At 40.6% G+C, this 17,383-nt stretch overlaps 1 protein-coding gene and 1 long non-coding RNA gene across 7 annotated transcripts in view; one reads left to right on the top strand and one right to left on the bottom strand.

Moving 5' to 3' along the window:
- The window catches only part of LOC134357899 (cadherin-6-like), a 197,442-nt gene that overhangs the window by 167,369 nt on the left and 12,690 nt on the right, over positions 1 to 17,383 (top strand). For all 6 annotated transcript variants that reach the window (XM_063069659.1, XM_063069662.1, XM_063069660.1 and 3 more), the window contains 4 exons: positions 478 to 614; positions 3,491 to 3,618; positions 10,560 to 10,677; positions 15,660 to 15,911. In XM_063069659.1, the coding sequence (XP_062925729.1) occupies positions 478 to 614; positions 3,491 to 3,618; positions 10,560 to 10,677; positions 15,660 to 15,911 (635 nt within the window). The remainder of the gene's footprint in view (positions 1 to 477; positions 615 to 3,490; positions 3,619 to 10,559; positions 10,678 to 15,659; positions 15,912 to 17,383) is intronic.
- On the bottom strand, positions 11,096 to 16,757 carry LOC134357901 (uncharacterized). Its single transcript, XR_010020750.1, has 4 exons — positions 16,625 to 16,757; positions 15,426 to 15,498; positions 13,693 to 13,792; positions 11,096 to 12,197 (listed from the first exon to the last, which is right to left on the bottom strand). It is a non-coding gene; the product is annotated as an uncharacterized LOC134357901 (long non-coding RNA).

The following is a 17,383-nucleotide window of genomic DNA, read 5'->3' as shown; positions in this document are numbered from 1 at the left end:
TCAGGATACCCAAGTGCTTTACATCGTAAAGTACTTTACATCAGTAAGGTAATTATGAAGTGTAATTGTTGGTGTAATATGGGAAATGGAGCAGCCAGTTTTCATAGGGCAAGCTCTAATAAGCAGTATTGTAATAATTATCACATGATCTGTTTTAGTGTTGCTGTATGAGGGATAAAGATTGGCCAAGACACTGGCATAACTCCACTGCTGTTCTTCAGAATAATGCAATGGCACTTTGGCTGGCCACAGTCTGATGTCTCATCTGAAATGTGGTACTTCCCAGAGCACTCCCTTAGCTCTGCACTTAAAGTTTTGGCAATAGTTGGAGAGTTATCCTGAGTAGGAAACAAGAAAAACACATGAAGTGGTGATGGAACAATTCAATCTGCAACAGTAGTCAAATATGTCCATTTTTAGAATTTGAAAAGTTTTAAGAAGTTGTAAGGATTTTTTACCACCTTTGATTTTTTTCAGTTATTCAATCGATCGCCACACTGATTTGGACAGGTACTTCAACATATACTCTATGAACGGATCAATTGTTACATTAAAACCACTTGACCGGGAAGAAACATCATGGCATAACATCACAATAATAGCAACTGAGACAAGTAAGTGTGTGCCTTACTCTCACTTATCAAAGGTAGTTTTACACAGTTATTTTAGTTATTTTCTTGTCCAAACTGTTTCCTCTTTATTATGGGTGGGAGTTCCATGTTTTATGCAGAAAATTATAAAGTCTCCCAAAATTAATGTTTCTATGCTTAAATGTACAGCTGTGAGGCCTGGCTAATTAGTTGGTTTATACCCTTTGCAGAAGAAACTATAATATTATGCAAGTGAGGTCATTTTGAGGACTACAAGGTGAAAAATCACAAATTTTGAATTGATATGTTTGTGGTTACAATTAGATTGAATATTGTTGTTTGCTGACGATTTTGGAAGTCTTGATGACAGTGAACTAGATTACACTAAATTGCAAAAAGACCTTGGTCAATTAGGGAGATGGACAGAGGAATGGCAATGGCAAGGTTATGCATTTGGACATTCAAATCAGGATAATCGGTGAATGGCAGGGTACTAACAAGTATTCTGGAATAAAGGGAGCTGGGACTACAAGTACACTGTTTACTGAAATGGCCACACAAGTGGACAAGGTGCTGAAGAAGACAGCATGCTGTCCTTCAGTCAGGGCCTCAAGGAGTAGGGACATTATGTTGTTATACAAGTCAATGTCTCTCCTTTGAGGCAGCATTTGGCATATTGTGTACAGTTTAGTCACCCTGTTATAGAAAAGACATTGCCAAGCTGGAGAGAGTACAGAAGAAAGTAACAAAGATGCTACCTGGACTAAGTTATGGGCAGAGGATGTTGAGTCTTTATTTCTTGGAGCATAGGAGAATGAGGGGTGATCCCATAGAAATTTATGAAATCACAAGGTGTATAGATAAGGTGGATGATCATAGTCTTCTCCCCAGGGTTGGGAGCCCAAAACGAGAGGGTGCAAATACAAGATTAAGGGGAAGAGATTTAAAAGAGACCTGAGAGGTAACTTTGTTACCAAGAGAGTAGTGAGTACCTGGAATGAGCTGCCAGAGGAAATGTTTGAGGTAGAAGAAATTGCAACATTTAAGAGACATTTGGGCAGTATATGGAGGGGAGGGGCTTGGAGGGATACGGACCAAACATGGGCAATTGGGACTAGCATGGAGAACGCTATGGCTGCACAGATCAGTTAGACCAAAGGACCCGTTTCTCTTCTGTGTTACTGAATGACTCTCGGTTGGCATCACTGCAGGGTACTTAATAACAAAAAAAGATCCATTTTACCCACTGGGCTGGGTGTTCAGCTTTGGTGACTGGCAGTGAATGCATGCACATGTATTGGCTGCCACCCGGAACGAAAGTGGAGGGGAGAATAACTGGTGGCCATCTGTTACAGCTGCTATTTTAGGTGAATTTAAACTGAAATACAATATAGTGACATTTTCTCATCCAGACTTACTACTGAAGAATCTGTCTTGCCACTTGACTAGAGAGATACTTGGAGAAAGATAGTTGTTGCGTCCAGCAATATGATCATTTGAAAGGAAGAATTAAGAATGTCATGAAACCTAATGCTCAGTGCGCTGAGGATCCCTACAGTCCTCTAAGCTTCATTCCCCAAGAAGGAAGGGGATTTTTGCCTCTGATTGTACACTTCAACAGGGAATGTCATTCCATTAACAGCAGTCTCAGATGACGGAGGCAAATGCCGTTGGTTTAAGCTTTTGCCTCCACTGAAATCACCAGCAGACACAGTTAGAGGGTACAGCTTGCAAACACGGCTGGAAATCACAGTGGGAGCACATACAGTACGTCTGGACCAAGTCTCCTTTGCCCGGAGCTAGACTGAACTCCTAATTTGAACCATAGTCCCTAAACAGATAACATTTATATATTTATTTAGGGATACAGCACAGTAACTGGCCCTTCCAACCCTACAAGACTGCAGCATCCAATTACACTCCTGTGACTAATTAACCTAGTAACCCTTTAGCGAGTGGGAAGAAACCCACAGGGTCACAAAGGAAAACCTACAATCTCCTTGGAGACAGTGACGGAACTGAACCTGGTCACTGCCTCTGTAAATAGCGTTACACTAACTGCCACGCTTCCATACCACCCCAACATTTGGTCTCATTTTCAGTGTAAAAAATGGCTTAACTAAAGAACGTTTCATCACTGTGAGCATTTTCTGAATATCCACTTGATTCTTTTTTCACTCGGAAAAAGTGGAGTAGGAAGTGATTTGCTTGCATGTAGTACTGTTAAAAATTAAAAACTTTGGCGTTTACACATGACTTACTGTTATTCTCCAAGCAGTGCTGAATTTCATTAACCAGAGAAGGCACAAAGCTTTTTTATGTTCTGGGTTAGACGTTGGTTTTACTGGGAATTGTTCTTTTAAATGCAAATATTGGGATCTGTGCTATCCTTCAGCTCGCCACCCCCCCCCCACCCCCCAAACTCGGAGCACGGTTTCTGAGATAGTTCCTGAGTCTTCAGGTTATTATAAACCAAGCATCCTTCATAGATCTCAACAGTCTCCTTGTAAGTGCTGGTATGAGCAACTGGGGCAGGGAAAATTATTCAATGGAGTGGGGCTGAAGACGTTGCTTTAGTTTGAATATAAGTTGGACTTTTTGGTCTCATGATGGAGCACCTTTGGGCTGTTTTGCTCTCCAGTAGTCTGATCTGGATGGATGTTATCTGCAGGTGTATGGAACACAAGCTGAGAGGTGGTTTTGGTCTGGTCAAACTGTCTTTAATCAACGTGGAAACAATGAGCCTCGAATGTTGCTTCTCAAGACATGCCTCCAATGTAGTTTTGCTTCAATGGTTACACAATACAAGCATTAATAAGGATTTAAACTTGCCCTGCCAATTTCAACTGAACTGCAAGGTGAATTATATTTATTTATTGTATCTTTTTACCTGTTTACAGTTACAGAAGAATCTAAACAAAGTAGCCGTGTACCTGTTCAAATCAAGGTTTTGGACGTCAATGACAATGCACCAGAATTTCCAAAGGTTTATGAAACGTTTGTATGTGAAAATGCAAAGGCTGGCCAGGTAAGCTGTTTTAATTACTTACATTTTATTTTATTTGCACAATTTGACAACTGGTGAACAGGAATACAATATAATAGGAGCAGGAGAAGGTCACTTAGCCTTGCCAAGTCTGCTGCACCTTTCAAGTCTTCATGGGGAATCTGCCCAATCCTTAACTTCTTCATTGCGTTGACTTTCCCTGAGACCTCAGTTCCTTGATTTGAGAATAACTATTGTAACACTCAGGGCTATCGGCTCATGTTTGTCTAGGGGAAACCCCATCCGCCCACCAGACCGTGTCTCACGTTTTGCGTAGTTGCTGTGTAATGCACCCAGGTTCAAACTCACACCTCAAATATCAGACAGCACACAATGTATGACTTACAGATTACACTTTATAGATCTTACTGGAACTATGTAATTAATAAAGGTACAATTCAAAAGGAAAGTACAAGGCGCCAAACTTATCAAAGTTCAACCCCTCGTGTACAACCGTTGGAGCTCAATGAACGGGGTCTTCTTTCCACCACGCGATCTGCTCCGACCCCCTCAACCCAACACCTGGGACCAATTACGGTGGTCGACCAGAACGCGTCCAGCACATCCTTCCTCTTCGGTTCACCTCCCGAAAAGCCCGCCAAACCACTCGGTTCCCAGCCATATGAGACAGAATATCAACCACAAGAAGAATAACATGGACACTCATTGGTTTGTTCCTTCCCTTAACAATAATATAACCCAAACAAGCAGGGAGAGAGAGAACTCCTTACATCGCAGTTATTATTACAGAAAAGCCATTTTATATAACATACAAAGAAGCCATTTTAGACACCTCAGCAGCCAGTGTAACCAAGACCCAGTTACACTATTTACAAAGTGTAATGGACATAGTAAAAATGGCCTTCACAAGAAAGTAGTCAGATATCTTGACACCCCCAAGTCACAGGTATTTGGATAGATAACTAAAAGAATGGCCAGAGAGGTGAATTTCAAAGAGCATACTAGAAGAAGAAAGGGAGATTTAAGGAAGTAACTTTGGATTGAGGATTTTGGCCACGAATTTTTGAGTGATCAAGTCCACAGGAGTGTGCCAATATTACCTGTTTGGACCTGCTCTGCTATCCAGTGTGATCGTGGCTAATTCTGTGCCACATCCCTGTATTCTCTGTTACTTCTCATGACCAAGATTCCATCAGCCTCAGCTTTGAATGTACCCACTGACTAACCAGCCAAAGAGTTCCAACCATCTACAAGCACAAATTTCTACTCACCTTGGTCCATTATTCCAAGATCTGAGTTCTCTAGTTTGAGGGGAGAACATCTCAATCCACACCTCTTGAAAACTTGCAACTGACCAGGACTGCTTTGGTGGTGTCAAATCCCGGGGGTTACACCAGCATACACAATTGTTTCAGCAGCTGATAAGCTAAAGCAGAAGTGAAGAAGTGGGTGTCCTAGATTTCTTGCCAATCCATCAAGCTGCCTGTTCTCAGAAGTATTCACTACACTTCAATCTAGCTGTCCTGTCAACACACACACAATGCTGGAGGAACTCAACAGGCCAGGCAGCATCTATGGGAAAGAGTAAACAGTTGAGGTTTCAGGCTGAGACCTTTCTTCAGGACTGGAAATAAAAGATGAGAAGTTAGTAGAAGGTGGGGTGAAGGGAGGAAGAAATCCATGGTGGCAGGTGATTGGTGAAACTGGGAGGGGGGAAAGATGAAGTAAAGAACTGAAAAGTTGGTGAAAGGGATAAAGGGCTGGAGAAGGGGGGATCTGATAGGAGAGGACAGAAGACGATGGAAGAAAGGGAAGGAGGAGGTGATGGACAGATAAAGAGACAAGGTGAGAGAGGGAAACAGGAATGGGGAATGGTGAAGAGGGGGCAATTACTAGAAGTTTGAGAAATCACCCCCTGGTGCTCCTTATACTTCCCTTTCTTCCACGGTCCATATTTTTCTATCAGGTTTCCCCTTTGCTAGCTCTTTATCCTTTGCACCAATCAACTTCTCAGCACTTTACTTCACCCCCACCCCCTCTCCCAGTTTCACCTATCTCCTGCCACCTTGTACTTCTTGTTCCCCTCCCCCCGCCCCCAACCTTCTTACTCTGACTTCTCCTCTTTCTTTCCAGTCTTGATGAAGGACCTCGGCCTGAAACACCAGCTATTTACTCTTTTCCATAGAAGTCACCTGACCTGCTGAGTTCCTCCATCATTTTGTGTGTGTTGCTTTGGATTTCCAACATCTGCAGATTTTTTCCTAGCTGTACTATCATATCATTCAGTCTACACTCCTAATTTCACATCCTTTTTAAATCTGCCCTATAGTGTAGGGAACTCCTTCCTGAAGCTGAAGATGGGTCTCAGTTAGATATCTCAGTGTAATCTTACCACATCATTAAAAGAAGTTCATTTGTTTTTAAGTAGATTTAAGTGGAACTATAATCCAACCAGATTTGTGTGTGAACACTGAGATAATAACAGTTTTATCTCTGTAATATAAAAGCAGATGGTCAGGATGATTGGCTGTATAGATACATTTTCCTTCACCTGTACAAAATGGTTGAAATTCTGCATATAACTACATGTTAGTGCCAAGTCTACTATAACCCAGCGTGTAATGCCCTCAAATTGAATTTCATAAAATCAGCTAAGTTAGCAGAAATTCAACATTTTCCCAAATTTTCCATTGTGGGATAGTTACAAGCAACATTGCAAAATTTTAAAAATCTATTTGTTGTATATAATCCACTGATATGGCCAATCTGTATTGAAAATCTTAAACTGACCCCGCATTAAATCTGCATCTACCATTTTCTGCTGGCTCATTTCACACTCACACCACCCTCAGAGTGAAGTATTTCCTCCTCAGATTCCCCTTAAATATTTCATCTTTCATCCTAAATTTATGATTAGATTAGATTAGATTCAACTTTATTGTCATTGTGCCAAGTACAGTTACAAAGCCAATGAAATGCAGTTAGCATCTAACCAGAAATGCAAGGAATAGTGTTATTTATACAAAATAACTGCGAATAAAAATTAAGTGCTACAGCACACAAATAAAGTACTGAGACAGTACAATATGGGTGCAATACTGCTTAACGCTGTGATGTGAGGTTCTGCAGGGTCACAGCCTCAGGGAAGAAGCTCTTCCTGTGCCTGCTGGTGCGGGAGCGGAGGCTCCTGTAGCACCTACCGGATGGGAGGAGAGTAAAAAGTCCATGGTTAGGGTGAGATGTATCCTTGATAATGCTTTTCACCCTGCCCAGGCAGCGTTTATGATGTTTAGTTTTAGTCTCACCTAACCTGATAGGTAAAAGCCTGTATGCATTCACCCTGTCTATACCTCTCATAATTTTGTGTAATTGGATAGTACTCCTGGTGTATTGATCCCAGGTTGATAAACAATGACAATCTCTTCATGTCAAGACAGAGTTTGACTTTGAAATGTTGGTGGCATACCTGTGTGCTTGATTCACATATCTCCCTGGGGCACCAATATTGACTGACAAGTTACAGCTATTCTATGCGACTACCCCAAAGATGTGTACACCACATTATCACTCTCTAAAGTTGTCCTAAAATTCCATGAAATCTGTCATGCTGTTGACAAATACGTGCGTGTAAGATCCTACTCCACCAGCAAATGATTGCTAAACGTGTTACTGGGAAACTCAGCAGCTATTGGAAGAATACCAAGGGATATTTCCTCTCTACCTGCATCGCTGTACCAAACAGACTAGCTCCTGGGAAAAATCTGAACGGAAGTTTCCTGACAATGCAACAGTGCTGCCTAAAGTGTTACCCAAGACCATGAGTTCAAACTCCAGTATTCACCAGTATTTCTGGGTACACACTCAGTAATAGTATCTATTTTTATCTGAGGCTATGGGTTTATGATAGTTCAACAAATCTCATTTTTTTATTATAGGGGATTATAGGATTGTTATTGATGTTTTAGGGATCCATTATTGTGTGATTTTCATCCACGCTGTGTGTAAACCACTATTCAGAAACTCTACTCCTTATATTACCATAAACTGGAACTGACTTCAGGACACTTAGAAGAATGGGCCAAGATCCAATTCAATACCTTAAATACACAGGCGAGAAATTCATCTTTGTTTATACACACAATGACCACTTTTATATCCAGTAATAAGCCAATCAATGTGGCAGCAACTCAATGCATAAAAAATATGCCGAAATGGTCAAGAGGTTCAGTTGTGCAGACCAAACTTCAGAATGGGGAAGAAATGTGATCTAAGTGACTTTGACCATGAAATGATTGTTGGTGCCAGATGGGGTGGCTTGAGTATCGCAGAAACTGCTGATCTCCAGGGATTCACGCACAATGGTCTCTAGAATTTATAGAGAATAGTATGAAAAACAAAAAAAAAGACATCCAGTGTGTGGCATGCCTTAAGGTCGGTGAAAATGCCTTATTAATGAGAGAAGTCAGAGGGGAATGGTCTGACTGGTTCAAGCTGACAGGAAGGTGACAGTAACTTAAATAACCAGATGTTACAACAGTGATGTGCAGAAGAACATCTCTGAACGCACAACACATTGAACCTTAAAGTGGATGGGCTACAGCAGCACAAGATCACAAACATACACTCAGTAGGTACCTTATTAGATAGATAGATAGACACCTTATTGATCCTAAAGGAAATTACTGTGTCACCATAGCATTACAAGTGAACAGACATACAAATATTAGAGAATAATATTATTAAAAAGAATAAAAAGAGTCACCTTAAAAATAAGATGCACAAGATTTCCAAGTCAAAGATTATTAGATTTCCAAGTTCACACTGATAAGGTGGAATGCAAGAATTACCGTAAAATTATACAGTAATGGGTACACAATCACACCATCCAGGTAAGAAGTGATGGTAGTGTTGCTCCGTATTGCACAGGCTGTCCGCGCTGGCAGGGTATGGTAAACAGAGCTAAACAGAGTTCTGGTAAACAGAGGTTAATAACTGTCTAATGGGAGGGGTCACCACTTCCCCAGCTATGGGTTGACTCATGAGATATCTAATAACAGGAGGACCTAATAAAGTAGCCACTGAGTGGATGTACTATATTTGTAATGAGATAGCAGTAGCAAGTTGAGCTCTACTTCTGAAATGTGGCTCCACTGAAGGCAGTTGACAGAGGATGAATTTATATCAGATATATCATTACTGAGCCTCTTAAGATTTGAACAACCCAAAAATGAATATTTTTAATATGCCATGCTAATATACGAGCCTTGTGAATTATTTATAAAACCATTCTATTCCACTGATTTTATTATTTCTGTCTATCTTGCTATCACTCCAGTCCACTCCAGGCAGTCTAACTTCTTCCCCCACAATTCTAATTCTAATCTGATACGAGGATACTATAGCCAGGCCACTAAAATGTATCAGACTCTGCACCCACACTCTTATGGAAGAGAATAACAAGACTTTCTAGCTTAAAAACAGCACAGTAATCCACTAAATTCTTCTATCTTATTTAAAATATCTTTGGGTATAGTCATTGCTAATAATTATATCAGCTTACTAGGTGACTGACACCTGGTCCAGCAAATCCTTCATTGTAAACTCCTCACCTTTGTTCCAAATGCTTTCTTGGTCATGCCCGTTCTATCCCTGTATTCTCATCGGAACCTACAACACTCTGCCCTCTTGTACATTTCGGGATTCTATAACTGGCAGTCATGCCTCTAGCCTCCTGGCTCAAAAATTACTGAAGCTCCTCCTTATACCTCATCGGTTTTCTGCATCTCATTCCTCATTTAATAAAACCTTGGGTTTATTTATAGTGGCGGTGGATAGGTTCCTGATTAGCAAGGGCGTCAAGAAGTTATGGGGAAGCGGCAGGAGAAAGGGGTTGAGAATAAATCAGCCATGAATGAATGGCAGATCAGACTCGATGGACTGAATGGCCTAACCCTACTCCTATGTCTTTTGGTCTCCTGGTCTTAAAACCTATCAATTTAATCAAGTCTCCATTCTAATATATACCTATTTGTTAACTTTTCTTATCAATCACACAAAGACCTTTGGGCTATTTTACGATGCTATGAATATGAATAGATCTACATATATGGAAGAAATTGTTACAACCTGGAGCACAAAAGTTCAAAGTTCAAAGTGCTCTTATTATCAAAATATCTATACATTATTCAACCTTGAGATTAGTCACATTACAGGCAGCGACAAAATAAAACCCAAAAGAACCCATAAAAAAGATTGACAAATACCCACTGTGCAGAAAAAGAGAAAAAAAAACACAAATTGTGCAAACAATAAAAGTAAGCAAACAGCATTTAGAACAAAAGTGAGTCCTCAGACACGAAGCCCAGAACATTCGATGCAGGCCACAGCCTTAGTCTCAGTTCAGTGCTTAGTGGAGTAAATATTGCGAAGCAGCAACCAGGACACGGTAAAACTGTTAATCCTGCATGTTCAGTTTGTTATTGGTGCTGGAACAGAAGATCTACTCGACTGGCAGACGTTACTAATAAGCCAACAAACTTTTAATTCACTTTTCCAAAGATGTCACACACTAGAATAATTCACTTACCGATAAACCTGGTTAGTTTAGAAGGAATGACTGGAGGAAAGGCCCCAGAAGCACGGCAAACAGAACCAAGTTTCCTGGTGAGTGTACGGGAGAATGGGAACTGCTGAATGAATGGGGAAGGTAGAAATGGGGGCACCAATAAATAGGCACCAGAGCTGTGATGAACAAATGGGAGACATTGGAATTGGGATCCCAGGAAGTGGACAGGGATCGCAGCAATCATCACTTAGAATTTCTGATAGGCAGATCGCAAAATATTGGCATTTACTTTATTTACATGATTACTGTTCTGGTTTTGTTTGTACATAATCAATATTGTACATATATACCACCTGAATGCTGGTTACATTGAGTTTTATATTTATTTAACACACAGCTGATCCAAACTATCAGTGCTGTGGATCAAGACTCCCCATCAAGTGGGTCCAGATTCTTCTTCAGCTTGACTCCAGAAGCTGCTAATAACCCTAATTTCACAGTCCAGGATAATGAAGGTATGGATTTAGCTCAGTTGAAACCTGTCAGAGTGGGACTATCATTGATATTTCTTGCAAACTGTCTGAAAACAGCCAGAAAGGTTTAAAGCTTAGAAACAAAACACTTAGTGGGAATTCCAACTAATTATGTTCAATTTAATGTATCACAACTGGAATTAAGAATGATGAAATGTTGGAGTAAGATGGTGGATCGTAACCTGTTTTTTTTGTATCACTGCAAATCACAATGGCCATTTTCATATTTGCTAACTTCAGTAGTGACTACTATTTACAAACTGAGTTCTTTTTAAAGCAAGCCCACCTGCGACTATTGTGAAACCTTGGAATAAGAGAAATTTTTTGCTCAGGAGCTTGGTGCATTTGAGTGGGCCGGTTAAAGGATTGTAAGCTCCAGGTTATTCAAACTTCTTCACCTGGGTCTGTCAGCTTTCTGCATAATCAGAAAGGATGCGGTGCAGAGATGCTTGCAAGTGTTTAAGCCAGACTTTTAAACACACACCACAGCTGAGGCCGCTGCACTTCAATGTATTTTACTGTTCTGCCAATGGCAAAGCTTCACACACCACTGCTCTAATTGGGGTCTCCAAGCAGAAGGGCAAATGTAGATAAGAGTTAGCCACCATCCAAAGTAGCAGGTTTTTGCAAAGCATTCAACAGGCAACCATCAATCTGCCGCTTGGCTGTCAGTACCCCAAGTACAACCTGCTGCAGGCTTTTGACCAGTTTCATTAAATTCCCAAGATTAAAGTCACAAGACCACTGACCTGGTTTTGGTTGATTCTCATCCACTATTCATCCAATGTAGAAAATAGGAAAGGAAGGGAATTCTTTACTGATGCAACTGGTTCATGTTGTTCATTTTCTGAAACCCCAAACGGGGCCAACTCTGTTGAAAGCCACATCCAAAATAATTACTCAAACCTATAGAAACATATGTCTGAGGAACTGCTACCCCTTCATCTGCAAAGCTATCCACCACTGACATGATAACGTTAAGACCTTAGTACAAATTGCATGCAGCAGAACAAGTTTGTTTTCCTTTTGTGATGAATAATGTTTTACTTTCTATTATTTTTTAATTAATGGAAGCAAAGTGTTAAGAACTCACCATAAATTATCCTCATTAAGATTCGTATTTCCTAAAAGGAAAATTCTTCTTACTAATTTGGCATGCTTCGTATCTTTGAGTACACCAAGCTATTGCTGTATATTTGGAGAGTAGTACCTGTTGTAATGTAAAAAAAACTCAGCAGCCAATATACACACAGCAGGATTCCACAAAATGACAAAATAATTACTGAAAATTTGTTTTTATTTGAACAATTCCATGCCAAAATTATCTCCCTTCCTCCTCTTCATGGTAGTTCCTTTGGATCTTTTACTTCCAACAGAAAGCAGATGCATCTTCAGTTTGACATCTATTTTGAAAGTCGTTGTGGCCCTCCCTCACTCATGCATATAAATATTAAGTGTTCCTATCTCAAGAGTCAGAATTGAAGCTAAAATCTCATCTGGACCTGTGGGTGAGAGACAGAATATAAAATCCTGCAAAAGTACAAGGAATGTGAAGAATCAATTTCATTTAATTGTCAGTATCTGTAATAAATCATTAAATAATATCGAAGCACATCACCAGAGGTGAGATATCACCTTTAGTTTCTCAATGATAAATTATTCTATTCCATGATACTCAAGTTAGTTGTGAAACAAATAGACAAAAGATAAAGAAATTAGGATGGCAAGATAACTGGGTGAAGATACTCACTGACTTCATAAACTTCCAAGCTTTAAGAACATAATATTCAGTTAACTACTCTTAGCTCATCCCATAGTAATATATACTAAACACAAGGGATTCTGCAGATGCTGAAAATCCAGAGCAATACACACACAATGCGGAAGGGATGAACGCAGAAGGTCGGGCAGCATCTATGGAAATGAATAAATAGTTGATGTTTCAGGCCGAGACCCTTCTTCAGGTCTAGAAAGGAAGGGGGAAGAAGTCAGAAAAAGATGGTGAGGGTAGGGGAAGTAGTACAAGCTAAAATGTGATAGCTGAAGCTAGGTGGGTGGTGGGGGAGAGATAAAGTAAGAAGCTGGGAGGTGATGTGGAAAAGGTAAAGGGCAGAAGAAAGAACCTGATAGGAGAGGAGTGTGGACCATGGGAGAAGGGAATGAGGAAGGGCACCGGGAGGGGAGGGGATGTGATAGACAGGTAAGGAAAAGAGAAGAGGTAGGAAGGGAGCTAGAGTGGGGAATTGAAGATGACAGAAGGGGGATGGGGAAAATTAATTGGATTTGGAGAAATTCATGTTCATATCATCAGGTTGGAGGCTACCCAGATGGACTATGAGGTGTTCCTCCTCCAACCTGAGAGTGGCCTCATAGTAGATTGATTCCTGGGATGGCAGGACTTTCATATGAAGAAAGACTGGATGAACTGGGCTTGTACTCGTTGGAATTTAGAAGATTGAGGGGGGATCTGATTGAAACGTATAAGATCCTAAAGGGATTGGACAGGCTAGATGCAGGAAGATTGTTCCCGATGTTGGGGAAGTCCAGAACGAGGGGTCACAGTTTGAGGATAGAGGGGAAGCCTTTTAGGACCGAGATTAGGAAAAACTTCTTCACACAGAGAGTGGTGAATCTGTGGAATTCTCTGCCACAGGAAACAGTTGAGGCCAGTTCATTGGCTATGTTTAAGAGGGAGTTAGATATGGCCCTTGTGGCTACGGGGATCAGGGGGTATGGAGGGAAGGCTGGGGCGGGGTTCTGAGTTGGATGATCAGCCATGATCATAATAAATGGCGGTGCAGGCTCGAAGGGCCGAATGGCCTACTCCTGCACCTATTTTCTATGTTTCTATGTAGCAGCATAGGAGACCATGGATCGACAAGTCGGAATTGGAATGGGGATTGGAATTAAAATGACTGGCCGCCAGGAAATCCTGTTTTGTGAGAACGCAGTGAAGATATTCAACAAAGCAGTCCCTCAATCCATGTCGGGTCTCACCTGTGTAGGGGAGGCCACATCGGGAGCACCAGATACAGTAGACAACCCCAACAGATTTGCAGGTGAAGTGTTGCTTCATCTGGAAGGACTGTTCGGGGCCCTGAATGGAGAAGAGGGAGGAGGTGAATGGACAGGTGTAGCACTCCTTCCCCTTGCAGGGCTAAGTGTTAATATGCAGTACACTTTGTTGGATTAGATATACATAAATCTCAGTTTACCTATTTGTATGTAGAACATTCTTGGCTTTCCTATTATAAAATACACTATGTCAGTGAGTTTTAAATTACAGTGTTTTGCTATAACAGCAGGCTCATTGATCAGGAAAATATAACAGGTTTAAACATTCTAGGTAAATATTGGGCTATTTATTATCGGGACATGTATGATAAAATATAATTCATATGGAAATGAGGCAGAGTTTATTCTTAGCATCAGAATAATTAATTTCAGCCTTTAAGAAACTTCCAGTTGTGCCCTTTATTAATTCCCAGACCAGTATTATGCCAGCTTTCACACAAAGAGCAACAGCTGGTCTGATGTGAACTCTCACCACTGTGACTCCTTTTAAAATATAAATCTGACTCCGTTGGCATATGCAAAGTGCAGTTCATAAACAGCATGCCAATAGAGAACTTGGGAATTCAACTGAGAACGTCAAGCACGTTTCAGCAGTTCTCTGCAGAGAGCGAAGCCGCGGTAGAGATCCATCCTGTTTTTCAGTATGTCCAGATATAATATATAAAATTAGGACAACGTTAATCATTCTGACAAAATCCTGGGTTACCCACCTTGTTCATTATTGGAAGAGTTCTGTACAAATTCACCTTTCAGCAATTTTGGACATGAAATCTCCAAAAATGGTTGGACGGTTAATTTGTACAAGAAATATCTAATGAATTATGTTCGTAGATTCAGAGGAATTCTACAAACCACGTCATTCTATTAAGAATGGAAGACAACAATTTTGCAGTTTTCCCACTCTCCAGAACTCCATGGGAAACAGTATATATGTATTTTCTTTGATAATTCCAACGATTTTCATTGGGAGGTTGGGAAAACTACTCTGGAATTTGAAGGACTAAATCTCCAAATCTACAGAACAGACATGGGTGATACACTTTGTATTTCAGGTGATAAATTTGATTTTAACACTTATCCAGTTGTCAGTAAATGGAGTGAGCGTCAGAGGAGATGCTGGAGGCGAGACCAGTCACAATATTTAAGAGGCATCTGGACAGGTACCTGAGTGAGCTGAACACAAGTAACTAATGCAGACAAGTGGAATTCATATAGATAGGCAAGATGACTAGCATTGATGCAATGAGACAAAGCTACTTTTTCTGTCCTCTATGACTCTGTGATTTTATGATTCTTAACTGGCCCTCTTGAGAGACATATGCCAGACTGTCCATGTAATTTCCTGGAAGGAGAGAGCAGCCTGACCATTCCATTGTGTGAAAGTATATACTTGCCAGGCCAAATTGCCTGTATTGAGAAGTATATCACCATTATGATTCTGCACAAAGAAAATGCTTCTGTTCACCAGTTAACGTGTCCTTATACATTCAGATTCAATGTTTGTAGTCTTTTTTTCTTCATTTTACAAACAGAATACTAGGGAACATCATTGTGATTCTAATAGTTTATTGTCATGTCTATTCTAACAGAAATGTAATTTTTTGAACAGGATCAAATTTATTGAGTTCTGCACACTATAAAGCTGTTATCCTTACCTCAGACCATTTATCTTGCATTAACTGGATGGAAGGTTGAAAGATGGCAGATAAGACAGCATTCCTATGATCCCTGAGGCACAAAGGCATACCAAACAATAAATATAAGTTTCATGAGGATAGCTTGTTAATCATTTGTCTTTTCAGTGTTTGTTTTGCCTTCTTGTGAAAGGGGCTGGGAGAAAGGGACAACAATAACTGCTTGATTCTTTCCTATTCAATATTATTTTTCAGATAACACAGCAGGGATTCTCACCAGGAGAGGAGGATTTAGCCGTCAAGAAATGAACACCTACCTTCTGCCAGTTTTCATTTCTGACAAGGAACATCCTATTCAGAGCAGCACCAATACCCTTCTGATTCGAGTGTGTGCCTGTGATAGCGACGGCACCATGCAGTCCTGCAATACTGAAGCTATAATCCTTCCTCCTGGGCTCAGTACTGGAGCCCTCATTGCCATTCTGCTGTGCATCATTATTCTGCTCGGTGAGTTATTTTTTAATCAGTCACAATTTCATTTCAATTTATTGTCTGCTGCTGCCCATCATCATGAACTAGTAGGGTACATTTGCAAGAGAATACTGAAGAACAGTGCTGAATGTCTGAACTGACAAAGGGCAGTCGACTTAGCAGAATTTATTTGGCCACCTGAGGTATACAGAGTACTGCTAAAAATGTCAGGAAAAGATTAAAGGAAGGCTGACGTGTGACAAACCATGTCTAGGCATTTTTCCATTCAACATCACCTAACTAACTGGAAGCAAGAAGTTTATGGGAGGGCAATGGTTGGCTATTAATTTTACAAACAGTATTGTAAATGTAGTTACAAGCTTTCTTCTAATCAGGAACTGAAGTGAAAATAAATGTAGGAAATCTCCCTCAAATGCTGCTGTTGCATAGCAACAAGAAGGTACTTTGAGTTTTTAATTTAACATTTTCCCGTCATGAGGAAAAATTAGATTATACTTACTACCCAATGCCACATCACATTTCACCATGGAGTACACAACTGAATGGCTTGTTACCAGAATCATCCTTTGTAATAATGATCAGGGAGGCACAGAGAGAACCTGTAATTACCGATAAGTACCTTTGGCTCAACGGAGGAACACATAAACTTATATACCAAATACCTGTGTGTACATCTACTAAGTTTTCCTGACATTCCATGAACAGTCAAACAATAGAAAATATAATACCAGTTAAAAAGAAGTTTTTGGCTGCTGGCTGCGTGTTCCTCATGGTCCCATTTTGAACCTCCATATGTTCGTGGGCCGCCTTACATCCACGGTGGTGAACGTCCTACCGAGTCATTGTTGTCTTGTATGTGAAAACCTGTGCTTTTATACTCAGTACTTACTAATTCAAATATTGCATTCCAGTGTCACTGGCTGTAGGCCATGTGCCTGACCTTTGAAACCTTTTTATTGGCTCTGCTCGAGGCCAGCATCCGCTTGTTGCCCTCTTCCCAGCAAATGACAATCGGTAATTTATGGCTCTTAGTTCTCAGTCAGCTACCAGCTTGAATCACGCAGAACAGACACTGACCCCAGCAGTCAAAACCCTGCATGTTATATCCAACCAAAGAACACCTCACAAATAAGTTATTTGCAAATGATCTTTAATCTGGCAGATTACCTGAGGCATCATTGTGTGTAATTTAAAACACTGATCAAGCCAAGTGACTTTAACTCACAAAATGGAGAACACAGTCTCTTCATAAAATGGCAGTCCCTATCTCCTGCCTTATGGCAAAGACAAAGGCAATTGATCTGTCTGCTTCCACTGTCCTTGATTCATTCAAATTCACTGATTTATAGACTTGTAGTTCTTTCTGGTCAACAGCATATACACCATACAACATGCTCCACTGGAGTTTGCCCTCATCTTTCCCTAATCTTCCTGGGTATCTGTTCCTCAATGTCCTGGAAGCCGTTGGTGGGTGGTGGGGGGAGGGG

Source organism: Mobula hypostoma, chromosome 17 (genome assembly GCF_963921235.1).
Source record: "Mobula hypostoma chromosome 17, sMobHyp1.1, whole genome shotgun sequence".
Lineage (NCBI taxonomy): Eukaryota > Metazoa > Chordata > Chondrichthyes > Myliobatiformes > Myliobatidae > Mobula > Mobula hypostoma.
Note: the sequence above shows the minus strand (reverse complement) of the source record. Positions and strands in the feature narration are given on the sequence as shown.